The sequence below is a fragment of the Strongylocentrotus purpuratus genome, unplaced genomic scaffold (genome assembly GCF_000002235.5).
Source record: "Strongylocentrotus purpuratus isolate Spur 01 unplaced genomic scaffold, Spur_5.0 spur5_contig_857, whole genome shotgun sequence".
NCBI classification, from domain to species: Eukaryota; Metazoa; Echinodermata; class Echinoidea; order Camarodonta; family Strongylocentrotidae; genus Strongylocentrotus; species Strongylocentrotus purpuratus.
Window position 1 is genome coordinate 563,756 of NW_022145565.1, and position 22,894 is coordinate 586,649.

Consider the following 22,894-nt stretch of genomic DNA (forward strand, 5'->3'; position numbering starts at 1 on the left):
CCACGGAGTGAGTTAAGGCAAGAAAAGCAGAAACAATTATGACTTTACATAATAAAAAATACAATGGTAAATATTATCTAATGATTGTTTTGTTTTAAAATCACATTTATATTGCACTTATGTTTATCTCCCTATGCAAAACTTAACTATATCTTTAACAAGATAACCAAATGGTTTATTACAAGGAAACATTTTTATCATCACAACATTAATCACCACCAATTACAGACATAATTAGCTTACAATCATTACTCACAGCTGAACTCCTCAACATTCATGATATTCCTACCTGATGAAATATACTGATATTAGTTTGCTCGTAGTGACATATATTTACATCGTGATTTCCAGCTGACATGGATTTAACCATAATAATCTACCTTTGGATTGCTAACTATACAAACACCTTGCGAACACAAACATACATGGTGCACATCTTGTTTGCTTAAGGTTGTGATTTGTAACATCGGAAACAAAATGGTGAATGCGGATTTGATAACATTTACTTGATTTTACAACTTAAAATGTTACCATGTTAACATTACCAAATGATTTTTATGATGAGACACGTCACATTAGAACATACACTGCACAGGTAATAATGTGAACATGAATTTCTGTAATGGAAAAAACAACAACCCTGAATTCCCGAAGAAAAACAGTGTATGTAAAGAAGAATGATATACTTTCAGGCTGAAGAGAAAAGACCGACCTATTCTGTCCTCAACATATAAATCTATAGATAATAGAAGTCAACCGATCATCGACAGACCTTGGAAAAAAAGAGATTTCTAGTAAACCCATTACCGCTGAAGATCCTAACATACGTTTTTCTTTGAAAAACGAAACTTTTTTAAAATGCTTTTATAGAAATGTTTTTTGAATTCGAAATTGTTGAAATCAAATATAATTTTTATCGGGCAGAAGGAAGAAGTAACATCTTTAAGATGTACATTCGTCTGATACTCTAATTACCTTATAAAAGTGAGATCCAAGTATGGTACAAGTACACATCAATGACGACTATACAAAGTACAATGTATATCCAATGTAACAGAACAGATTGTCAGAAAATCGTGCTAAATATGAGAACATATTATGACAAAAGTTGTGACATTGACTACAAATCTGTAATAACATGATATAATGTAACGTCGTGCCAATACATTATGATAATACATGTAGTTATACTGAGGAAGAGAGAAAGGGTGAGAGAATAGAGAGAGAGATATATATATAGATAGAGAGAGAGAGAGAGAGAAGAGGGGAGGGAAAGAAAAGTTTTATTTAAGCTCTAATTTTCTTTCATGAAGATATCATATCTCTGTTTATACATTGCTCATTTTGATTGAAAATACACAGATTTATATTTTGAATGATTGTGAGATGGGAAACATAAATTCATGTGTATATTTATATTAAGAAAATGTTTACATGACGATTGATAAAGAGTACTGTAAGAGCTTTATGGCACTTAAGACTAATTTGATCTAAATTATTTCCCCATCTTGCAGTCGTTGTCTAAAAAGACCCATACAAAGACAGTTTTGAAAAGCTTTATAAAGTCTGTCTCTTCATCCCTCTCTTTCTTTCTCTTTCTTTATCCTTCTCTTTCTCTCTCCATCTATCTATCTCTGATATTAATGCATTGATGACATTGATGTAATCATAACCCTTGAATACAATGTTCTAGTTCCACAGGTTTCCTGGGCTGAGTACTACATTGAAATCTGTAAGTATTCATTGCTCCAAACCTTTCCCTGACGGCATACTGCATATCATTACAGAGACCTGCATTTCAATTGAATAGAGTCAACATGACTGTCACGTGGACCGGGATGTCATCAATTTGCCTCGGGAGCTTGGTAAGGAATCTTGGAAACCGTATCTTGTTTGAATAAACAAGTTATAACGAAATGTTTGCGAGGAATAAATTCAATCAGAGGTGATTTGAAATGAGCTGGATATCAAAGCACATGCAACGCTGATACTTGCTTGAATGATACAATATGGACGTATGGACAAAATGATCAACATATTCGTCAACATACAACAGACAATTTGGCGGGAATATCTTACAAGTGTATACTACATGTACCGTATAAATTTTACTTTGTCGCATAATAACTAATACAGACTCAACCCGATTGAATCTTTAATTATCCGCTGATTGGCTTGACCTTTCGATAAAGATTCTTATTCGCCGAATTGAACTCTTCAATATCTTCGACAAGTCGTTGCATCTCTTTCCGTCGTAGCTCAGCCTGTGAAGCAGCTTTGACAAGGACCCGACCAACTTCATGATCAAACGTCTTCTCTTCTCTCTCCGGCATGCGGGGTGTGGCCGGGCGGAACATAATGAAAGGTGCGCTGATTGTCACCATGTTCTCCATCTGCTTTTCATTCTCGCTTTCCGACTTCGAGTTGATCTGGACGACGGGTATCGTATCATCGGACGACCCAGTCGTCGATGAGTTTGAGCGATTCTGTTGAAATTCTACATCAGCGTCGATGTCACTGGTTACCGTCATGGTGTTGGCCATGTCCTTGATAGAAGGTTCTGACTGTGAATGACTCAGTCGTATTTGGGATAGAGTCACACCAATGTCGGACCAATCATCGGAGTCACTCGTGTCCTGGCATTTAGAACTTGAAGCAGAGGAAACGCTTCCTTTGTTGACAGACACGCCACTGTCACTGCTTTGGCAGTAGGGACACCCTAGGTCTGATTTCTCAGACACGACTGTGTGTGGAGTGCAGACAGGGGCTTTGTACCCAGTAGAGTCTGGGTTGTAGTAGTCTACCCCTCCATACGGTACATCGACATTGACGGATCGTTTGTCAAGGGCTGGTGCCTGACTTACCCTTCGAGTTTTATCATGAGAACTCGATAGGCTTGGCTTATATTTGACTGCTGATTTTGTTTTGGTCGTAGCACCACGGTTGTCTGCTTTATCTGTGCTATGGCGACCAAATGCCTGTTTGATACTCCTTGTTTGGGCACCGGAATCATTCTCACTACATGTTGATCGTGATCGAAGCCGACCAAGATGTTGTGAGTGTGAACACGCCACATTGTACGATCTCAGGTGCATGCAATGGTCATCTCTGGAATCTGACGAGGCCTTGTGAACACGGGTGGATAATGGAGTTGGTTTTTGAGAGCGAGCAAAGCGTTTAAGTGTGGGTGGTTGATGTCCTTTGTCCATGTCTGGGGAAAATTTATCAATTGACGTAAGTGAGTTGTGCCGTTTTGAGTAATAATCAGTACGTTTCGTTCCTTTCCTTGTAGAAGAATCTTCTAGCAGGCCGATTCCTTGGACTGGGTGTATAGCAGGTACTGGTCTGTTGGCCTTAGAATACATAGATAGCCGTCCTGCACGAGGGACGGTTGATAAGTCTGCATTGGTGACGAATACTGGTAGATTAAGAGAGAGATGACGGGTAAGACTCGGACGAGTCACTGGATGCGTCCTATGACGACTATGATCACCACCACCTCGACCAACAGAGGGCGTCGTAGACTGTCCATCTTTCTGGAGTTGTTGTTTCATGTCCTTGATCTTGCTCAGATACTTCACGTTATGATCGCCCTGTGTTCGTACATCGTCGTACCATTTCTGTTTCCTCTCCGGATTGTTGTTAGATGATTTCATGCTTGTACCATCAGTGGCGCGGTAAACGTTTTTACTTCGATTGTAAGCCATGTAACTCGATCAAGATAGACGCCTGCAAAGATAAAATGAAAATAATAACAGTGTAAATACAAATGAAATGAGTTAAAATGTGTAGGACAAATGTTTTATTTTACACTTGATATGAAATGTATAAATATTTATGGATTGCTGTATCGTGTGACAAATACACTCTAATGTCATTTAACAGATATTGTGTGCATATATAATGTCAGTGGAAAGACAGAGATAGTTAGAGGGATAGAGAGGGAGAGAGGGAGATAAAGAGAAGGGGGATGGGAGGGGTATATATGTACAAGGCAGGATAAGGCAGGCTACAAAATACGTAGGCGGAATAAGACTGTAGATAAAATCTTCAAATAATTTTGCGGTGTTTCCCACGTTTAAGATTGAATTCAGAAATATCAGATACGAAATCCCACCTTTTCACTCTTAACCTTTTACCAACATGTTTCAAGGGTAACCCTATTTTTTCCCCAGAAATCAGTAATCCCTACCCCCCATTAATTTTGTTTGGCTTCTTCTTATAAGCTCTGAACTGATCTCTAATAATCGTTTCGATCACGATCCTCATAGTTAGCATGACGCATGACAATAATTTGGTGATGAAATTATGTTCTCGTAATCGTTCTCCTCTGCACGATTCTAGAGAAAGTACGAGTCATCTGCTAGATGATGCCTTTTCTTTATAGCCATGTTCAATTTCTAAAATAAATCACACGAGCTGCACATCACGTCAGAATTTCATCAATTTACTCCACACGTTGGCGGTATAGACGAGAAACATAAATCATTTTTCTTTAATTAGTAATATATATTAAAATTGTTCTCACTTCTTGGAAATATCATGGATATATTATGGTTAAAGGAAAAAACAACAAGACAACATCACCATACTTTCAGGGAACCAGAAATGTGATTTAATGGTATCTAATTTTTAACTAAATACGAATAACTTGAGAGGAATGAAGGAGAGATAAGAAAGCGACATAGAGATAGAAATATACATAGAGAGAGAGAGAGAGAGAGAGAGAGAGACAGAGACAGAGAGAGAGAGAGAGAGAAAGAGAGAGAGAGAGAGAGAGAGAGAGGGGGGGGGAGACAGATAAGAGGGAGAGAACTAGAATGGAAATGATTTATATATATATATATATATATATATATATATATATATACTTTTAAAAAAGCGTTGACCACAGAGGAAAGTAATTAATACATGCGTTATATTCGATCTCGATGACTGTATTACCACGCCTGGTCGGGTTTTCCTTTGCCAAAAATCCCTATCCTCAGTTCCTATTGGATAGTGGACATATCAAACAATAATTTCATGCCAAATGACCACTGGATGAAAATGTCCTTCAACTGCAAACAAAAAGAAAATAATTAGGATAATCATCACTTTTCCTACCCCGCCGGTGTTGGCATGGTTACTTGATAAAAAAAAAGGCTTTAGAGTGGTCACTAATGATGTTCTATTGATACGGTTGGAAGTAAGAAGGCGAGGGAAGTACACAGTGGTATGGTAGGATCTTGATTATGAGATAGATAACTGAAAATCAGTGGAAAGAGAGGGGGGGGGGATGAAAACACAATAGTAATAATGGTAACGATAATAATGACATCAATGAGATAATAAGAATAATAATGATAATAATAACAAATAATATTCACATTTAATTGCGATGAATACTACGTGTTTAACCGCTTTACACTTTAATGGAAGAACAGATGATAAGATATGTTCGAATCAGGAAAACCACCCCCACCAAAATTATCCCCACCCCTAAAAATGACTCCCTAAGACTTATTATTCCCCCCGGAAAATTACCCCCACCTCCTGTTCATTGAATAAATTGTAGTCCACTCTGATAATAACTTGATTTTGATAAAAGCAGAATTTTTTTTTTGGGGGGGGGGGGGGAGGGGGGGGGGTAATTGTCCGGGGTCGGGCTTCTCATCCAGTTAACCAGCGTAATAACGTGCAACATCAGCAGCAACTGACAAGGCTGCTCATTAGAAAAGATGGAAATGGTTAGACGCAAGCAGTGATATAATGAGTAGCAACACCTTGTACACCATAGTGATCTTTGGCCTCGCCTATCATGCTTCTTCCAATCAATTCCTACTTCAACATTATTCTTCTTTAGGGGAATGAAAATAGAGCAGACACGAGGTAATGTTGTTTCATCATCTCTACTTGTTATATTTGTCATTAAACTATCTATCAATTCGTCCTGTAATAGTCAGACTATGGTGTATCTTGCAGTAAGGTAAATTGCTCATCTGCATTTTAACTAGTATCAAAAGAAAATGGGGACATGCATTGCGAAGGCCGTATGAGGAGTGAAAGGTTTTTTTTTTAATTCCTGTTTTATGACTTCTTCATACAATTCTGGTGGTATCATTTATGCTAGTCTTGGGAAATCGAGAGGCTTCTACAACGTCACAATAGAGTCACATGTTCACTTTATCGAAACAGCATACAATGTTCAACGTATCGATACCTAGTAAAGAACAAGACGAAAATAGACAATTATCATCTTGCATGCTATAGGTGGAAAATCCCGCCTTGGAATAATTTAGGTTAATTAAAAAGATTAAATACGTACGTTCGAATGAAAAAAATGCAATTCGCTTTTCTCTAAACCTGAAGTAGATTATATCCTTTAAGAAGGTTGTTCCCATACAAATAGGCCTATACTAACAATAAACGATAAATCATATTCCTTTACGTTTGAAATCCTAGTGGCACAGATGGTGTTAATTTTGGAAGATATCATTCGCGATTAGCTTTAAAAGTCAAGCACATTACGTAACATTAACATAGGGATTATCACATTAACCTTTGTAGAAAGAATTTAGTCTATAACTTTAATAACCTTTTTTTTCATAGACCACATACTATGCATGAAGCTTTTTTGCAATATTTTCAATCATCCTTTGGTTGCTATATTTTCCATTTTTGCTACATTTTAGTACATTTGGTCCGGTTTTTATATTTGCATTTTCTTGGTGAAATATCTATAGATCTATCGATGTTTACACATAACGGAACGAAACTGTGTATAAGGAATATCATTATTATTGACATCTATCATTAGTATCCTGCCCATATATACCAACAGATTCTCTTTTACTGGTGTACACTTCTTACATCATGTACATGACACTATAGGCTAACGATCAAAGCATGGATACCTAATAAATCTCAAACTGTTTTGTAGCATGTTTGGTAAACATGGTAGAGAGTGATAATGACTTTTACTCCGTTTAGAATGAGATATTAAATTACAGGTTCAGAGGCTACATAAATACCCTCATGTGATGCCTAACCTTAAACAATACGTATATAAGAGCGAACAATATCGTATCAATGCTCACCAATAGAGTACGCTCAATTCGTATCGTACATATTATCATTTCTTTACATTGCTGTTCATAATAGTCGAAATAAATTTACATTTTGTCTTCTCAAGAGAAATCTAAATGTAAGTTTGACAGTTCTGCAGTCTTCTCTTTTATTGATTTTCTCTGCATCTTTCTCTTCACAAAAAGTACAAACATTTCCTGTCCCATTTCCCTGTTATACACTCTCGATTTTTTCCGTTTCCTCTCGTATCTTTCCCCCATTCCGACTGCTATTTCCTCTCCTCATCTAGTTGTTGAACGAGTATTGATTCAACTAGCGTGCGTGACTGTAGTCAAAGCCATGCCAAAGCAAATTGCATCTGGGCCATGAACATGATAAATGTTTCGTGGCTTCCACCCCTCCCATCCCCCTTTCAACCTCATCCATTTTAAAAACACACACTTCTTCTTCTCTTTATTTTTATCTCCCCTCTCTCCATCTTCTTTTTGTTGCCAATATACACATTAATGTTTCTGGTTAAAAAAGGGTTGATGATGATGGAAAATATAGTGTTGGCGCCGAAAGCCATTGACGTGATTCAAGAACATCCATTAAAAACGCATCCGCCGTTACGATCCGGAATCGTATCACGATGAGGGGGAAAATCACTCAGAAAAAAACATTACCAACCTCCTCTTTTGAGGAAATTTCAATTTCATTGGACTGGAGCGAGACAAACAGGAAGCGACACCTCGATATTAGCTTCCACTCCTGCTGGTAATATAGTACACTGCTCCAATCCTCGTCAATCTGTTAAGCATTGATCGTAATTGAAATGCATGAAGAGGTTAATGATTGGAGCATCACCTTCTACTTAAGGGAATCCAACTTCCTGATTCGACCTAACCCTGCTCTACTAACCAGTATAAGATGCTAGATGGAATAAGCAATGGTGAACCCAGGAGAAAGATAGAGGGATTGAGAGAGAGAGAGAGAGAGAGAGAGAGAGAGAGAGAGAGAGAGAGAGAGAGAGAGAGAGAGCGAGAAAGAGAAAGAGAGAGAGAGAGAGGGACACACACAGAGGGAGAGAGATGTATTTATTTATTTATTAATATTATTTTATTTGTTAATTCTTTCATTTATTTATTTATGTTATTACTATTATTATCATCATCATTATTTGTATTATTATTATCATTATATTTTTGTGTAGGGGGGGGGGGGGTAATACAATGCTGTTTGTCCCCATGCGCTATAATTTTAAGGAATAATCCTATTTACTCCCTGGCCCAGTATTGAAAAAAATTAGTTATTCATTGTCTTGTCAAAATGATTAGTTAGGTAAGTGGTAGGGACTCGAACTCTGCACCAAGGCAGTCTGGTTACTTATCAACTAGACCACAACACCCCGTACGCCCCTTTTCTTTCAAATCTGTAATGCGTAATCGTTACCTCTTATATTCATCCTGAACTCTCTGTGCAATTTTACATTATAATGTGATTTGAGATGAGGAGATCGAGTATTCCTTACTCTATGATAGGTGTAATCAAAATACACTGATGGGATTGAAATGGAGAAGAGTCCTACTTTGCTACTTGATATTTCAGTTCTTAGTAATGATATATTACAAAATACTACACTTTTCTAGAGGATGTACATCAATACAAGGGCGACGTTTCTATTCCTGCGCATGTATTATATTAAAGTGCGGAAAAGAAGTAAATGAACGTTTTGAATTCACATTTTACACCCCATTTAACATTTTTTCGAAAATATCAAAAGCAAAGAAGATAGAAATTATTATAAGTCTTTAAAGAAATTTAGAAACAGCAAAAAATGCGGATATAAAAAAGAACAACAATAAAACTTTAAAACCACACTAAAAAACCAGGCACCAAATGATTGACGGATTGGCATTTTGATGGTATTTGTGGTAAACGTGGAAAGTCAACTTACAATGCATGACTTGGTTATAGATTTAGCTTAGAATAAAATAAAGAAAAGACACGTACCTATCTTCAGCTTGGTTGTAAGGCATGAATAATAATATCTTGTCTTTTGTTTAATTGACGTGTTTATCTCTAGTATGAGGCAATTAGGATTGGTGTCAGTAAATATCGAAAGCAATGAATCCGGTTTGTAAATTGTTCAGAGAACATGTTTGAATCTTTTTCAAAACCAATGAGCTTAACATAGGATTTTCGATATGCTTAATCTTGTGCACCAATGTTTCGCTTATTTGAGGCGATGGCTTAAATGTTTTTTAAGAAAAGTCGAGAAGACGAAAGGAAACCCACAAGAAATTGTACACAGTGAGATTTTGTCAGATAATTCTTGGTTATGAGAATATACCCGATGGCAGGATTTTCTTACCACGTACGGATGGGAGTAGTGTTATAACGCAGATCTTGAAATTTGTTTTGATAAAAGGAACATCACTTCTAGTCGTCATGGAACACCAGCTGCACTATGCAAGTGCAGCTGAAAATAGGCTACCCCGCCGTCTATTTCTCAGGTTCTTTTTGTTTATTTCGTTGTACATTTGTTCGTTGTTAATGTGCTTTTTCTTCAAATGAATACCATGTAATTTTTCTTGCTTATAAAAACCGTATATTATGTATAAGTTAATAAATTTTGTTATCTTCTTTTCATTGTATATTCTTTTTATATGACGGAACTTAAAACAAACCAACACACAACAAAATTCTGTCCTCAAATAGATGGACAAGATAACAAAAATCCAGTCGAATTACCAACACGTACTGAATATAAGCAATAAAAATCAACAATCCTGTTCTTGAAAACAGTTTACGAAACAGGCATGATTTACGTCACATTAAAGGAAAAGTGACAGGACAAAGGAAACTATTACCACAACAACAACACTAGCGTGTTAACGAGAAGTCATATAAAAATACAGGCCTGTAGTTATGTATCAGACTCATTTGGTTCAGAGAAATGATGATTTCATCATGATCATATTGAAAACGTTCATGCTCGTGTAATTCATCTAGGAAACAAACGTGTGTTTGTCTTTCTATTCTATTGCAAGAAGTAAAAGGACGAAATCCACGAAAGAAGATATTAAATGCACTTTTTATATTTTGTTGTAAGTATTAGAAAAGTTTAAACGAAAAAATTGTTGAGATATAATTTAGACATTGAGTAATGTTAGAGTATAATTTTCTTCCATCATACTTCAACCATGACTCCTATACAAGGTGGCCTAATCTATCATTTTGACTTTGTGTATCGCTTTAGGAGTAAACAACAGCTTTATAGCTCGGCAAAGGATAGATTCTACGGTTATAACATGAATACGATGAGATGTTATAGTGGGATATGACACCAACATGTTATAATGATAATGATATTCATGGCATTTATAGGTACAACGAGGAGACGAATTTGGTATGCTAAGCGAAATCTACTCATAATGGTTTTCATTATCCTCAGCCAGGCTAGAGGCTAGCCGGAGGATATAGATCATACATGTTTCAATCTCATCGATGCTATCAAAGCCTGGGTACATCATTATCTGGCATATACCCAACGGGATACGATACATGCAAACTGTTTAAGGCATCATCTTGCAATCACAAAATCGTATTCTTTCGTGAAATTCGACCCTGTGTGACCACGTTCACATCATGAAATAAAATTCAGCAGGTTATCATTTCCCTCGATTATTACAAAGAAAATGGTGCGGTGAAGAAAAAAAAGAGGAATTCAAGGGGTGTGCAGAAATAATCAGTGATGTCGTCCGTCTATTTGGACTGAATTTTCTTTTTCGGATTTTTTTCTTCGGATTCGTCATTTTCATATAAGCTAATAGTTGACCATAGAAAAAGGATAAAATAAATGAATTTTTCCATATGTCAAATCGTCCTCAGAATAAGATTTCAAATTGATGATAAGATTTTACAGTATCAATTAGACAATCCCTTTTCTTGGTCAGTTGATTATTCTGTAATTAATTTCTATGCATTTCTATGGGGATATGGAGTGGCTTAAACGATTTAAGAGCTGATGAAGTTAATTAGTAACGCTTAAGCCATATAATAATTCATTGGAGTCTGTTTCTCAAGAGGGACTGGGAAAGGCAAAAACAATTATAAATGTATACTGTTGGACTTCATTACAGACCTAGCTATTATAATTGTGCTCACTTTTGGGAAGTATAAGTTATCAATTTGTATTCCTAAATGATTAAATCACAAAATGAAATGAAACATACATACCACTTGAAATCCTAGTTTGAAAGATAATATATTTTTTTTAGGGGGGGGGGGGGGGGGGTCGGAGGCTTACCACAATTTTCGCTAAATTGAAGACGTTTTTTAAATGGGAAAATGGGTGTCATTAAATTTTTTGACTCTTAGAACTTCTTGCCATATTCTCAATTTCAAACTATCATTCAATGGACAGATTTTAGGGCATTAATTAATTTACCCACGTCTTGGGGCCCATAACCATTACCACTTGAAGTAAAATATTATTCGTTACATTACCGTGTCTTGTTAATATGTTACTTGTATCAAATTGACGGGTACTAATGGCAGGTCTATTTTAAGAGGTGTCAAAATTGGACACCATCTGTTTCTTTATTGTCAATACTGGAATAACAAATAAGCGCTAGTGCTCTGCAAATAACAGCTGTGATTACATGGATTAGAATGTCCAATGAGACACTTTGTAATATCGGGTTTCCGTAGTGTAGTGGTTATCACGTGCGCCTCACACGCGCAAGGTCCCCGGTTCGAGCCCGGGCGGAAACTATTTTTGTTTTTCTTTATCATTATTCTGTAATATGTTAACATTTTGATACATTATCATATCGTCGTTTAAAGGCTTTCTTTTAGGAATATAATATTACTTTACTAATATTGTCGTAAGATCCGTCCATCGACTAAAATAGGTCTGTTAACGTTTGTTAACATAAAGGAATACGTGTTTATTATTATCAACATCATGGCCCTTGTACATCGGTGCGTATTTAAAGGCCATTCCCCGGACCACTCTAAACAAAAACGGGCTCAAAATGAAAAAGACATGTAGAATAATTTTTGACGGGGATTCCGAATATGACAATGATTTTTCTTAGAAATCATCAATAATTCTGGAATCTAGCTTTAAAAATGACGACTCAGAAAAAGAACGCTCAGAAAAAGCCCACTTTCGGAGCTGTATTGCGCAAAAGCATATGACGTCACTGCAGGAGCCTCTCCGTTGAAAAGGAGGGTGATTTAGGCATTGAAATATATTTAAAAAGGCAACTATGATATTAATTGGGGAAAAAAGACATTTATCCGAAAAATAATATGCACTAGATAATCTCAATACGTTTCTGGCAATCTTTACATTCCTAATCATGAAATTATCAAATTATCAAATCGGACATGCCCGCAAATTAAACCACGTGACCGTATTACCCTTTTTTTCGAGGGGCGTAGCCTAGCAAGCGTGAGATCTGTGAAAATTGATGGTTATCATCATTTTTTGGTCAATTTAGAGATTTTCTGAATAATCAGAGGCTGGAATATTAATAAGAAGAGGTGTATTCATGTTTAAAAGGCTATGTCAGTTGGGTTAGAGTGGCCCATTAAAAAATTTTGTTCTGACTCTGATAATAATTTTCACAGCATGTCAGGTTTCTGTAGTGTAGTGGTTATCACGTGCGCCTCACACGCGCAAGGTCCCCGGTTCGAACCCGGGCGGAAACAACTTTTCCTGATCATTACTTTGAAAAATGTTGTTCCATTTGAAATGTCATCATGTCGTTATATGAATATAAAATGTTGAATACTTTTATTAATGTATTGTTACAATAAAAAATATAGTCACCAATCAACGGCTTAAAGAGAAAGGTAACTCTGGAGAAAATAAGTTGTAAGCTTTTTAATTCTCCCGTTTTTTTTTATCAGTGAAAAGGATTATTTTTAAAAATATGGCAAAATATAGCTGAATGTTTGGACCGAACTTTCATGCAACATGCTTGTGTAGTCCATATGCACACATAATGTGTTAGCAGTCCATGTGACTCTCAGCCCGCCTGAATGTAAACCCTTCTAAGAGACCTTAACAAATTTTGTTCATGTTAAGCGTCCCCGCCCGCTTCCGTTTTTGAGGCTCCCTGCTTTAAAAAAAAAAAAAAAAACTTTTTAATATAACAAAAAAAAATAAATAACATGAAAAAAAACTGCTAAAATTATGTTTTTCTAAATAAAAAAGTTAAAAAAAGCAAATGCTGGCAGCCATCTTGAAAAATAGCCCAGTTGTCAGATTTTTTTGAAAAAAAGGGCCTTCTCCTTACTATTTTTCAAAAAGGCAGGATGCTAATCGTGTCTTTTTTGTAATGGCCTAACCAGAATCCAATTTTATCGTTAAATTGGTTATGAAAGAACAACATGCTATTATTCTAGAGTTTCAAACTATCTCATCACTATATCGGGTTTCGAAGTGTAATGGTTATCACAACTCATTATATCGGGTTTCCGTAGTGTAGTGGTTATCACGTGCGCCTCACACGCGCAAGGTCCCCGGTTCGAACCCGGGCGGAAACAATTTTTCTTGATCGTTATTTTGAAAAATTTGGTTACCATTTGATTTGTCATCATGTCGTCATATGAATATAACATTTTGAATACTTTTATTAATGTATTGTTACTACAGCGGCTTAAAGGTACTATGTCCCATTTGCAGGCCAAACAAATGAAAAGGTTAAATTCCAACGGCATTTGAAAGATAATACTAATTTAGAACTTCCCTGAAAACGAAGGGGCTTGAAAATGTCTTTTTGTTGGAAAATAACGACCAATAGTTGTCGAATCGACTTTAGGAGTAAATAGTCTGATTTTCGGTCCCTTTTTGTGAATAGTGTACGTTTTGTGCTGTAGGCTACAAGATTCAATCAGTTTAATTTTGGCCATCACAAATAGTGGGTTATTGATGCAGACAAATGCTCATGTACCTGTTACAGCTCATTTTAAGTATGTTATTACCAAAGAAAAAAAAAAAGATTTCAGTCAGTCACTGACAGTGTCTTACAGTGAAGTCTAGAGAGTAAACGGGATTTCTTGCATAATTTAAATACTGGTACACTGCTAACGTTTAAATTTCACATATAGGACATACCTGACATTTTCATAATTTTCTGCAAAGTCTACAGAATTTGTTGGCTGCAAATTGACGTAGTACTGGTGAAAATAATGTGTAAGCTTTTTAATTCTATTTTTTTAAAGGATTACTTTTCAAAATCCCCTTTATTCTAAATACGACGAAGTATAGCTAAAATGTTTGGACCAAACAGTTGCAACATGTTTGTGTAGTCCCATATGCTAACATATTTTTAAGCAGTACATGTGACTCTCAGCACGCCTTAGTCAATTATTATTATTTGTTAATGAATCCAATCCCTTATAACCAAAACCCAAATTATGATCGTATGTTTATGAAAGAACAACAGGCTATTATTCTAGAGATTCAAACTAATTATATACCATCGGGTTTCCGTAGTGTAGTGGTTATCACGTGCGCCTCACACGCGCAAGGTCCCCGGTTCGAGCCCGGGCGGAAACTATTTTTGCTAACATAGTTTCTATATCATCAATTTTGTCGATGATTTTAAAAAAGGTTTAAAAGGTTTTTGATCCCTGAGTTTAAGATGTAAGGTCCCCGGTTCGATCCTGGGCGGAAACCATTTTTTCCTGAATGATCAAAATTGGTCACAGTTTTTTAAATTAAAAGTTTTTGAAAAAATTGCTAATGTAGTTTCTGTCTTATCTAAATCGTTCATAAATTTGTCGATCATAAAAAAGGATTTCAAAGGAATAAACAGAATCCATTTTTTATCTTTAAATTGATGTTTTGAATCTTGAAAGAACAACAAGCTATTATTGTAGATTTTCTAACTATCAACTCATCATATCGGGTTTTCGTAGTGTAGTGGTTATCACGTGCGCCTCACACGCGCAAGGTCCCCGGTTCGAACCCGGGCGGAAACTATTTTTGTCGATGATTTAAAAAAAGTTTTTAAAACTGTATAAGATAAAGTTTGCACCCTCATCTGATGCAGCCAATGAGAATATTTTGAATTCAATGCATTAAATGTACTATGTCCGATTTGCAGGCCAAAACAATGAAAACGATAAATTCCAACGGCATTTGAAAGATAATATTAGTTTAGAACTTCCCTAAAAAAAAAAAAAAAAGGGGGGGGGGGTTGAAAATGTCTTTAAGTGGGAAAATAACGACTATTAGTTGTCGAATCTACTTAAGAGCTATAGAACTAATAAGTAATATTTTGATTTTCAGACCATTGTACCGAATGGTCGTACGTTTTATGCTGCGCAAAGATTCAATCAGTTTAATGTTGGCCATTACAAGAAGTTGGTTATTGATGTAGACAAATGCTAATGTACCCTTTACTGCTCATTTTATGTATGTCATAACCAAAGGAGAAAAAAGCAAGTCAGTCACTCAATAGTGTCTGACAGTGAAGTCTAGCAAGGAAACGGGTTTCCTTGCATAATTTGAATATTAGGACGCTTCTAATGTTTAAATTTAACAGATAGGACATACATGACATATTCATAATTCCTGCAAAGTTCTACAGAATTTGATGTTGGCTGCAAAAGGGACAAACTGTCTTTAACAAGAGCATCGATTGCCAAAAACATTTCTTACTTTAATTCTCCGTCGACCAATTCTCAGAGTCCACTATATGAGAAATACATGTTACAACCCTAGAAGTACGATAGTTAAGAGATAATAAATAAAATTTAAAAATTCGCAAGCTTTTTGTTCCACTGCGATCACTAACATTTAACCTATTGGAAGGTACATTTCCCAATCATCTTGTGACAACAGTAATTTTGTTGCTATAATAACAAATTGTGTAAAGATCGATAATGGACCGTCAGGTTTCTGTAGTGTAGTGGTTATCACGTGCGCCTCACACGCGCAAGGTCCCCGGTTCGAACCCGGGCGGAAACAATTTTTTTTTTATAATTTGTTTTTTTATAGTTGCATTCTTCTGTGTGGGTAATGATTCTCTATGGAGGAAGCTGGGCCTACATAAATTGTATAAAAGCATTTTTATATCGATTGAGGCTAAAGGGATAGATGAGTTAAATTACAAATTCCTCTTTGTTTGATCAAAATCGGTTCAGAGACGGCTAAAATATCCATAAATATAACCATTTCTAATATTTGTGTACCACCACGAGTATTAGATAATTTGAAAAACAGCCGTTGCAAAAACGAAATAGCGCCTTATACGTTTTATTCCAGCCAATGCCGATGTTGGCTTTTTGTTGGCTTTTTCGTCTTAGTTATAATACGCACAGCCAGCCGGTCTATGTATTGTTATTACTAACTAATTAATTAATTAACCGTCACCATATTTTTTGTAAAGTAGAGCTGAATTGGTAAGATCGCATTGGCTAAAATTCACACATTTTGGGCTCTAAAATTACCGTAATAGCAATTTTAGGTCCTAAAAGGGCACTAGAAATGTCATAAATAAGAATAAGTGCAATAACCATGCACTTTAAGGACATTTGCGGTCTGAAACCAGAACTTAACTAGTTCTATCCCTTTAATCTAATACAAACATATGTATATATCTCTTATTTTGTTCACACCTGTGTTATCATAATTTACTTTGATGACAAAAACAAAAAGTACAAAACGCAATTTCGAGACTATTCATTTCGAATACATCTAACTGGTAATCATTATATTAACATGCTACTATCCACTGCAACGGGTCAAAACTTCAAGAAATCATGATCGTGCATGGTTAGATTTGGGGAAATATTTTTGTATTAGCAAGCAAACAATAATTATATTATAAAGTTATCAAAAAGTTAACAGAGATTTTCACATGACAGGTCATGTCATTCATGTTAATTAATCCTCACATGAGAATGGTAGGCATATGAAGAATAAACTGTATCACGGATATCCTGTCAAAGTCTTACAATAACATTTGATTCCTGCACAGCCGAAACTTAATATGTAAATTGGTAATTAAAGTATCCCGTATACACACATATCACTCCCCGAGTAGTATTCGTTAGTCAGTCATCCTTGATATCAATACAAAGGGATGACTATATTGATAATAGCCACAAATAATAGATCTCTGTACACGAGAGTTCAATGATGAATCTCTATTAAAATAGTATACGAACCTTTGCCCCCTACAAAGCAAACGTCCGTGAACGTGAAAAACACCATCACAATACATGGAATATTGTGTGTTGTCAGACTCTTTTTCGGGTTAATGTACAGATGTCAATAACAAATATCACAAAGTTTGCAAAAGAAACACAAAACAAGAGGATGAAACTATACGAAGCTCTCCTTCCACAAGTAGCCTCCCAAGGTATGGACACTGCAGGTAAATTAAAGATACACAAAGCGCACGACCGAGAAATTTTGTTGACTAATTCGTTATACATTGCATGTACTCAGGCGCGTACACAGGGGGGGGGGGGGGGTATTGGTATTTTTCTGTGTGTAAACCCCCCCCCCCCTCCCCCCTTTGGATTTTTTTTTTTTTTTTATTTATTAAAAAAAAAAAAAAAAATTCCCATGGCTGACCTAAAAAAGCTGACCTTACCCCCCCCCCCCAACGGAGCAAAATGTCAATTTTTCAAATTTCGAGACCAAAAAAAAAAAAAGTGTCCTCTTACCCCCCCCCCCCCCCCCCCCCCCCCGCTTATTCAGCGGCTGGCTGAGTCGTTGCGAAATTTTCGACCCGATTTATAAATGTTAACCCCCCCCCCCCCTTGAAAAAATCCTGCGTACGCGCCTGCATGTACTGGTACCCTTTCTCTCTACGTTCATGTAGACTACAACATTCACTGACAGATATTACTTTGATACAAGCTATCTTCATCGAACTTTTCTTTACAAATAAAATAAATTGAGACACAGCTCTCGTCAATCTAAAATTTCTGTAGGTCAAGTTTATATTCTCTCTCGACAAACATCAGCGTAGAATGACAAGTCTTAAATCGAATCATCTGATAAGCGGTGTTGGCATTTGACATGATCGTGTGAAGAATATAAAGATAAGATTCTTTACATCTTGATCACTACTTAAATAGTAAACCGTTTATGGATCTTCCAACACGTCGTCGGGTATATTTATAGTTGAGATTAAACAATAGATCTTGGCAGGCGTCAAAAGGGTTATCACTATATTATGTCTATATATATTCGTCATGTTTCTTCTTCCATGTATTAGATAGAGTGTGTGCAGTGTCAAGAATGGTTATTCATTGGTGTGTGATGAAAAAGTGATGTAGGAATTTAAAGAAGAAAAAAAATACTAAGTTGAAAAAGGTATTCTCTCTATGAATCCATTTAAATTATCAATAATTTTGTTTTTCTCGGTAAAAATGATAAATGCAGCTGAATGCCTTCATGTATGAACATTACTTCATAAGTTCGCACATTCACATGTATGGGAATTGGATTAGATTTATATGTAGGTCCACAGCTAAATGTGAAACAGATAACAATAAAAGAACTCATGAACCTTATAAAAGTTTGTTTCAATCATACCATTATATCATATCAACTAAGGAGAGAAAACTAAAAACACTACAAACATGATCGGGTATGATCGTTCCTGAAGTATAATGGTTGCAGTATTTTGATGCGAATAGCCTTGAATAAATCGGTTTTATTTAAATAGCTAGTTTTTGTATGAATTATTATTATAATAATAATATACATGGCAGTGTTGATTTATAAGTAAAATTGACAAAGAATTATTCAAATATTGAGATGAAAATACCATAAAGACTGTTATCAGACGACTGTACCTAAAGTTAGAATGACAATCAGTACTCACCTTGTTGACATGTTTGGGAAGATAGTAATTTTGTTGAGTGCATGCGCCAAGGCCTCCTGCTCTCCCAGATTTGTCCCTGATTCAAAATGGCAAATGGATAGCAAAAGAAAATTACCGAATGGCGACTGACCTAAAACAACATGTTTATGGAATTGGAATGCTGGCACTCACTAATTAATATCCCACCATCACCGATGCCGAGTGCCTGTACGAGACGCCGCGGCCAGCGTTTCGATGTTAAGTGCTGTGTATGGCAACAGGGCTATGCGTTGCGGTGAGCAAGGAGAGATGACTGTGTTCGTATTATGTTTGCGTAATGATGGGCGTGCAAATAGACATAAGCTCTCGTATTATTCACCTGCGCGCGCCAACTATAATATGGTAAATCGTTAGCAGGAATCAATTTGTCTTACTACATCATTCTTACTTCTCTTTCTGAGGAAATTATTCACTACTACTGGCAAAGTCTATCATCCTCACTCTCAGGTTGGATCTATTTATACCCCAAAAGATTTATTGTCATTAGAATAATATTTGATATTCATCAGTGCCCCAACCTATCGTCTCAGATATTCGTCCAAAGTTTTTCCTCTTTTAATTCATCTTGATTTATAGTAAGGATGTAAAATTATTATTATTATTATTATTATTATTTATTCGACCATAAAAACACAATCAGCATGTACAGTGTATATAGGTGTATACAGAGTGAAATAGGAAAATACAAAGTAAGATAAAGAAGGAATAGCATGTGGGTCAGGGTGCACAAAAGCGAAATTCTTCCCTGTTGCCCGGGGGCATGTGCACCCTCACATGCCAAAATAATGTAAACCACTAAATGGTAATTGACAGAAAAGAGCACTGGTACACAAAATCGACTTAAATGGACAACTGTAAATATATATCTAGTATTGCTATAATCGATTGTATCTTACAGTGATTGAATTCCATCTTCCTGTAACAAAAGACGAGTGTAAGTTGATATTGGTAAAGGTACGATTATATACAAATGATGTGGTTGAGATTCAGTAATTGTAACAGTCTATAATTTATTACAGGGCCTAGGTAGGAGAAACATTAGAGAAAGATATTGACATTAAGATACGAAAGAGAGAGAGGGAGAGAGAGAGAGAGAGAGAGAGAGAGAGAGAGAGAGAGAGAGAGAGAGAGAAGAGAGAGAGAGAGAGAGAGAGAGAGAGAGGAGGAGGAGGGGGGGGGGGGGGGGCTGAGGGGCGTGGCGATAGACAAGGAAAAGTATGAGAAGTAATGAGGGAGCCGAACTCACGATAATCTTGCAAGGATTTTATTATGGAAACCTTTTTGCGTGGGCACCTGCATTTCTAAGAAGTTTAATTATCATATCCATTGTCGTCACACTCAAATCAGTACAAAATCAGTCAAAATGCATGGACAAGGTTACAAAGACAGACGTCGACAGAGTCATGTTCACAGGAGGGCACTCGACCCGACTTGGCTCAGTTTCTTCATGTCAATGGACGGTGAAGATGACCATGAGAGCTCATGTCCTTCGTTTCTCTCCTTGCTCCGCGTCATACAACCCCCTTAGAGCTTGGGCGTTACAGGCAGAAAATGGTTAGAATGTACACTCTCTGCACCCACTTGGAGAAAGAGAGAGAGAGAGAGGGGGGGGGGGGAGAGAGAGAGAGAGAGATATATATACCGAGTCCCTGGGGGTAGTGATGAAAATGCCAACGGCGTATCGACACATTAATAAACAAGCGGGAGAGGAACTCTCCTTAGAGGGGAGTGGGTGGGGGGGGGGCGTTTTGAATGTACACGGGCAAAGCCAGTATGATCACTACACATTGTATTGAGTTCCCCCGGTCCTTGGTATTGTGTGTGTGTGTGTGGGGGGGGGGGGGCGGGGTATACGACGGCTATTTGTGGGTTCGCAGCAATGGGATACGTGCATGCCATACTGTCAGCCCTGTCAAATTACTCAGTTAACAGAGCCCTTAGCCTCTCCTGATAGAAAGAGGATATAATATCGAGCTCTGAGTGTCCTGCCGTCATGACCCAAGTCATGTACTTTTATATTGAGATTAGCTCAAACTTGTCAGATTTGTGTCACCTAAATTCAGCTAACTGACACTGCTTGTAACAGACTTTGCTTTCTTCACACGGGATGCTACAATGGCTAGCCGCGCACGCAGAAGGATAGTTAGATGGCTGCTCATCTGATTATGTAAAGAGAACGAAGCATAGTGAATCCATCTCATCTAGGCATCAGTAGAGGTTCTAGAGGGTTTTAATCCAGGGAATGGAGAGGGCTCTGGGGGTTGGGGGCTTTGAGGGTTCTGTTGTGACTTTACATATATAATAAAGCTATTCTTTTGTTGGGGGGGGGGGGAGTAGGGGGGGGGGTTGAAGTTTTTTTTTTTTTTTTGGGGGGGGGGGGAGAGCCACTCCAAGCTCTTCTATAGAACACGTCTGGACCTCTACAAAGAACAGACCCATTGAAATAACGGCTCTGAAAAGAGAAATCTAGCCGCATCCTTTTCAAAAATAATAAGTTATTTGTTAATTTTCATACGCATAAATACGAAAATTAAAACCAAACCAAATCAAAAAATTAACCACTGGTGCTAGACCTGCTCATAAATATGAAAAAGATACATTTTTGAATGACCATTTATAAGTGAAAATTATAAAGGACTAAATTCATTCTCCCCAAAGACATTAACAAGTATATCATTTTCATTTGCTTTTTTAAATAAATTTATGCTTAAATGACACATTTTAAGGCTGGTTTTTGACTCGTTAAAATAGATGAGCAAGGATAAAGAAAACGAATGTAACATATCGAAAAAAGAGAAGAAAAATATAAGGAAGAAAAGAGGTACTACGGTAAAGTACTTAAAGTACTTGTAGTCAAGTAGTCAAATCGTTGAATAGAACAACACAAAGTAGCCATGAGCATAATACTTCGAGCTATAACAGCTTGACAAACAAGCATCGGCTCAATTTAAAAGAAAAAGTTTGCTCGAAGGTTAAGCGTACATGTAGGACTCTGTTACGTCGAACAGTGAGTAAACAATATCACGATGGCATTGTTTGTCCCCACAGTATACGCTCTCATGAGATGAGCAGTAAATCGCGCCCTAAGGTACAATTTTCTTCAAGATTGAATCACTTTTGCATTTCTTTTAATGATATTTTCTATTTATAAATCGAGTTATGAGCCTGATGGAACGAAAACAAGTAGAAGTTGACGAATTTCATAAGTGTACCAGATTAGTCTCAAAGGTATAGGGATTATTTTTGTTCGGTAATAGCATCCTACAGTGACTGGGTAACATTGTTAAAGGTTGATGATAAAACTGCGTAATTTTGGTATAAAATGCTATTTACATGTATTATATTCCTTCTACTGTACTAACCCTCTAACATGCACAAAATCTGGAAGAATTCTCAAACAAGGCGTCACTGTGCGACTCCTCTTACAGTAAATTCTTCCAACCATTTTTGAATTTTTCCAAAAGTTTTTCAAAGAAAATAAGACTTAATAAGACAGGCTTTTAAATTCTTTCAACATTTAAATGTTTGGAATGGTATATAGAGCCAATTCATTGCTTTGCGACGATTTACATTCACCTGTAATTAAATTGTAATAGTATAGTTGGGAGAATTAAGGAATCGATCAGATCATTTTTCCCCAATTTTTATCATTAATGATCTTTTGTGGAATTTAATGATATGTTTGTATGACCGATTATTTATTTATTTTGATAACTTGTTGCTATAGTACCATCTGTATATTCCCAGGACAATGCTGTCGGATAAAGCTGTTGTCTGTTTGATGATTTTGCTTGTTTTTAATGATATGTACCCGCTGTCTATTTTACAATTGTACTTCGTTATCTTTATGATGTAATCGCAGACACATGTACAGCCCAATTGATGTAACTTTCTCTTTATAAGTGAACATGCCTTCCTATACTTAATTCTCTCCTCTC

At 36.5% G+C, this 22,894-nt stretch overlaps 1 protein-coding gene and 6 non-coding genes across 7 annotated transcripts in view; 6 read left to right on the top strand and 1 right to left on the bottom strand.

The window, feature by feature from the left end:
• Nucleotides 1-2,159: 2,159 nt before the first annotated feature.
• The window catches only part of LOC115928841, a 32,964-nt gene continuing 12,229 nt past the window's right edge, over nucleotides 2,160-22,894 (bottom strand). Inside the window, exons 2-3 of the mRNA XM_030996836.1 lie at nucleotides 18,918-18,993; nucleotides 2,160-3,729 (exon numbers count right to left, since the gene is read on the bottom strand). Of these exons, the coding sequence (XP_030852696.1) occupies nucleotides 2,160-3,707 (1,548 nt within the window). The 5' untranslated portion in view covers nucleotides 3,708-3,729; nucleotides 18,918-18,993. The remainder of the gene's footprint in view (nucleotides 3,730-18,917; nucleotides 18,994-22,894) is intronic.
• TRNAV-CAC lies at nucleotides 11,754-11,826 on the top strand. Its single transcript has one exon. It is a non-coding gene; the product is annotated as a tRNA-Val (tRNA).
• TRNAV-CAC lies at nucleotides 12,699-12,771 on the top strand. Its single transcript has one exon. It is a non-coding gene; the product is annotated as a tRNA-Val (tRNA).
• On the top strand, nucleotides 13,539-13,611 carry TRNAV-CAC. Its single transcript has one exon. It is a non-coding gene; the product is annotated as a tRNA-Val (tRNA).
• On the top strand, nucleotides 14,554-14,626 carry TRNAV-CAC. The gene has a single exon. It is a non-coding gene; the product is annotated as a tRNA-Val (tRNA).
• Nucleotides 14,979-15,051, top strand: TRNAV-CAC. The gene has a single exon. It is a non-coding gene; the product is annotated as a tRNA-Val (tRNA).
• On the top strand, nucleotides 15,970-16,042 carry TRNAV-CAC. The gene has a single exon. It is a non-coding gene; the product is annotated as a tRNA-Val (tRNA).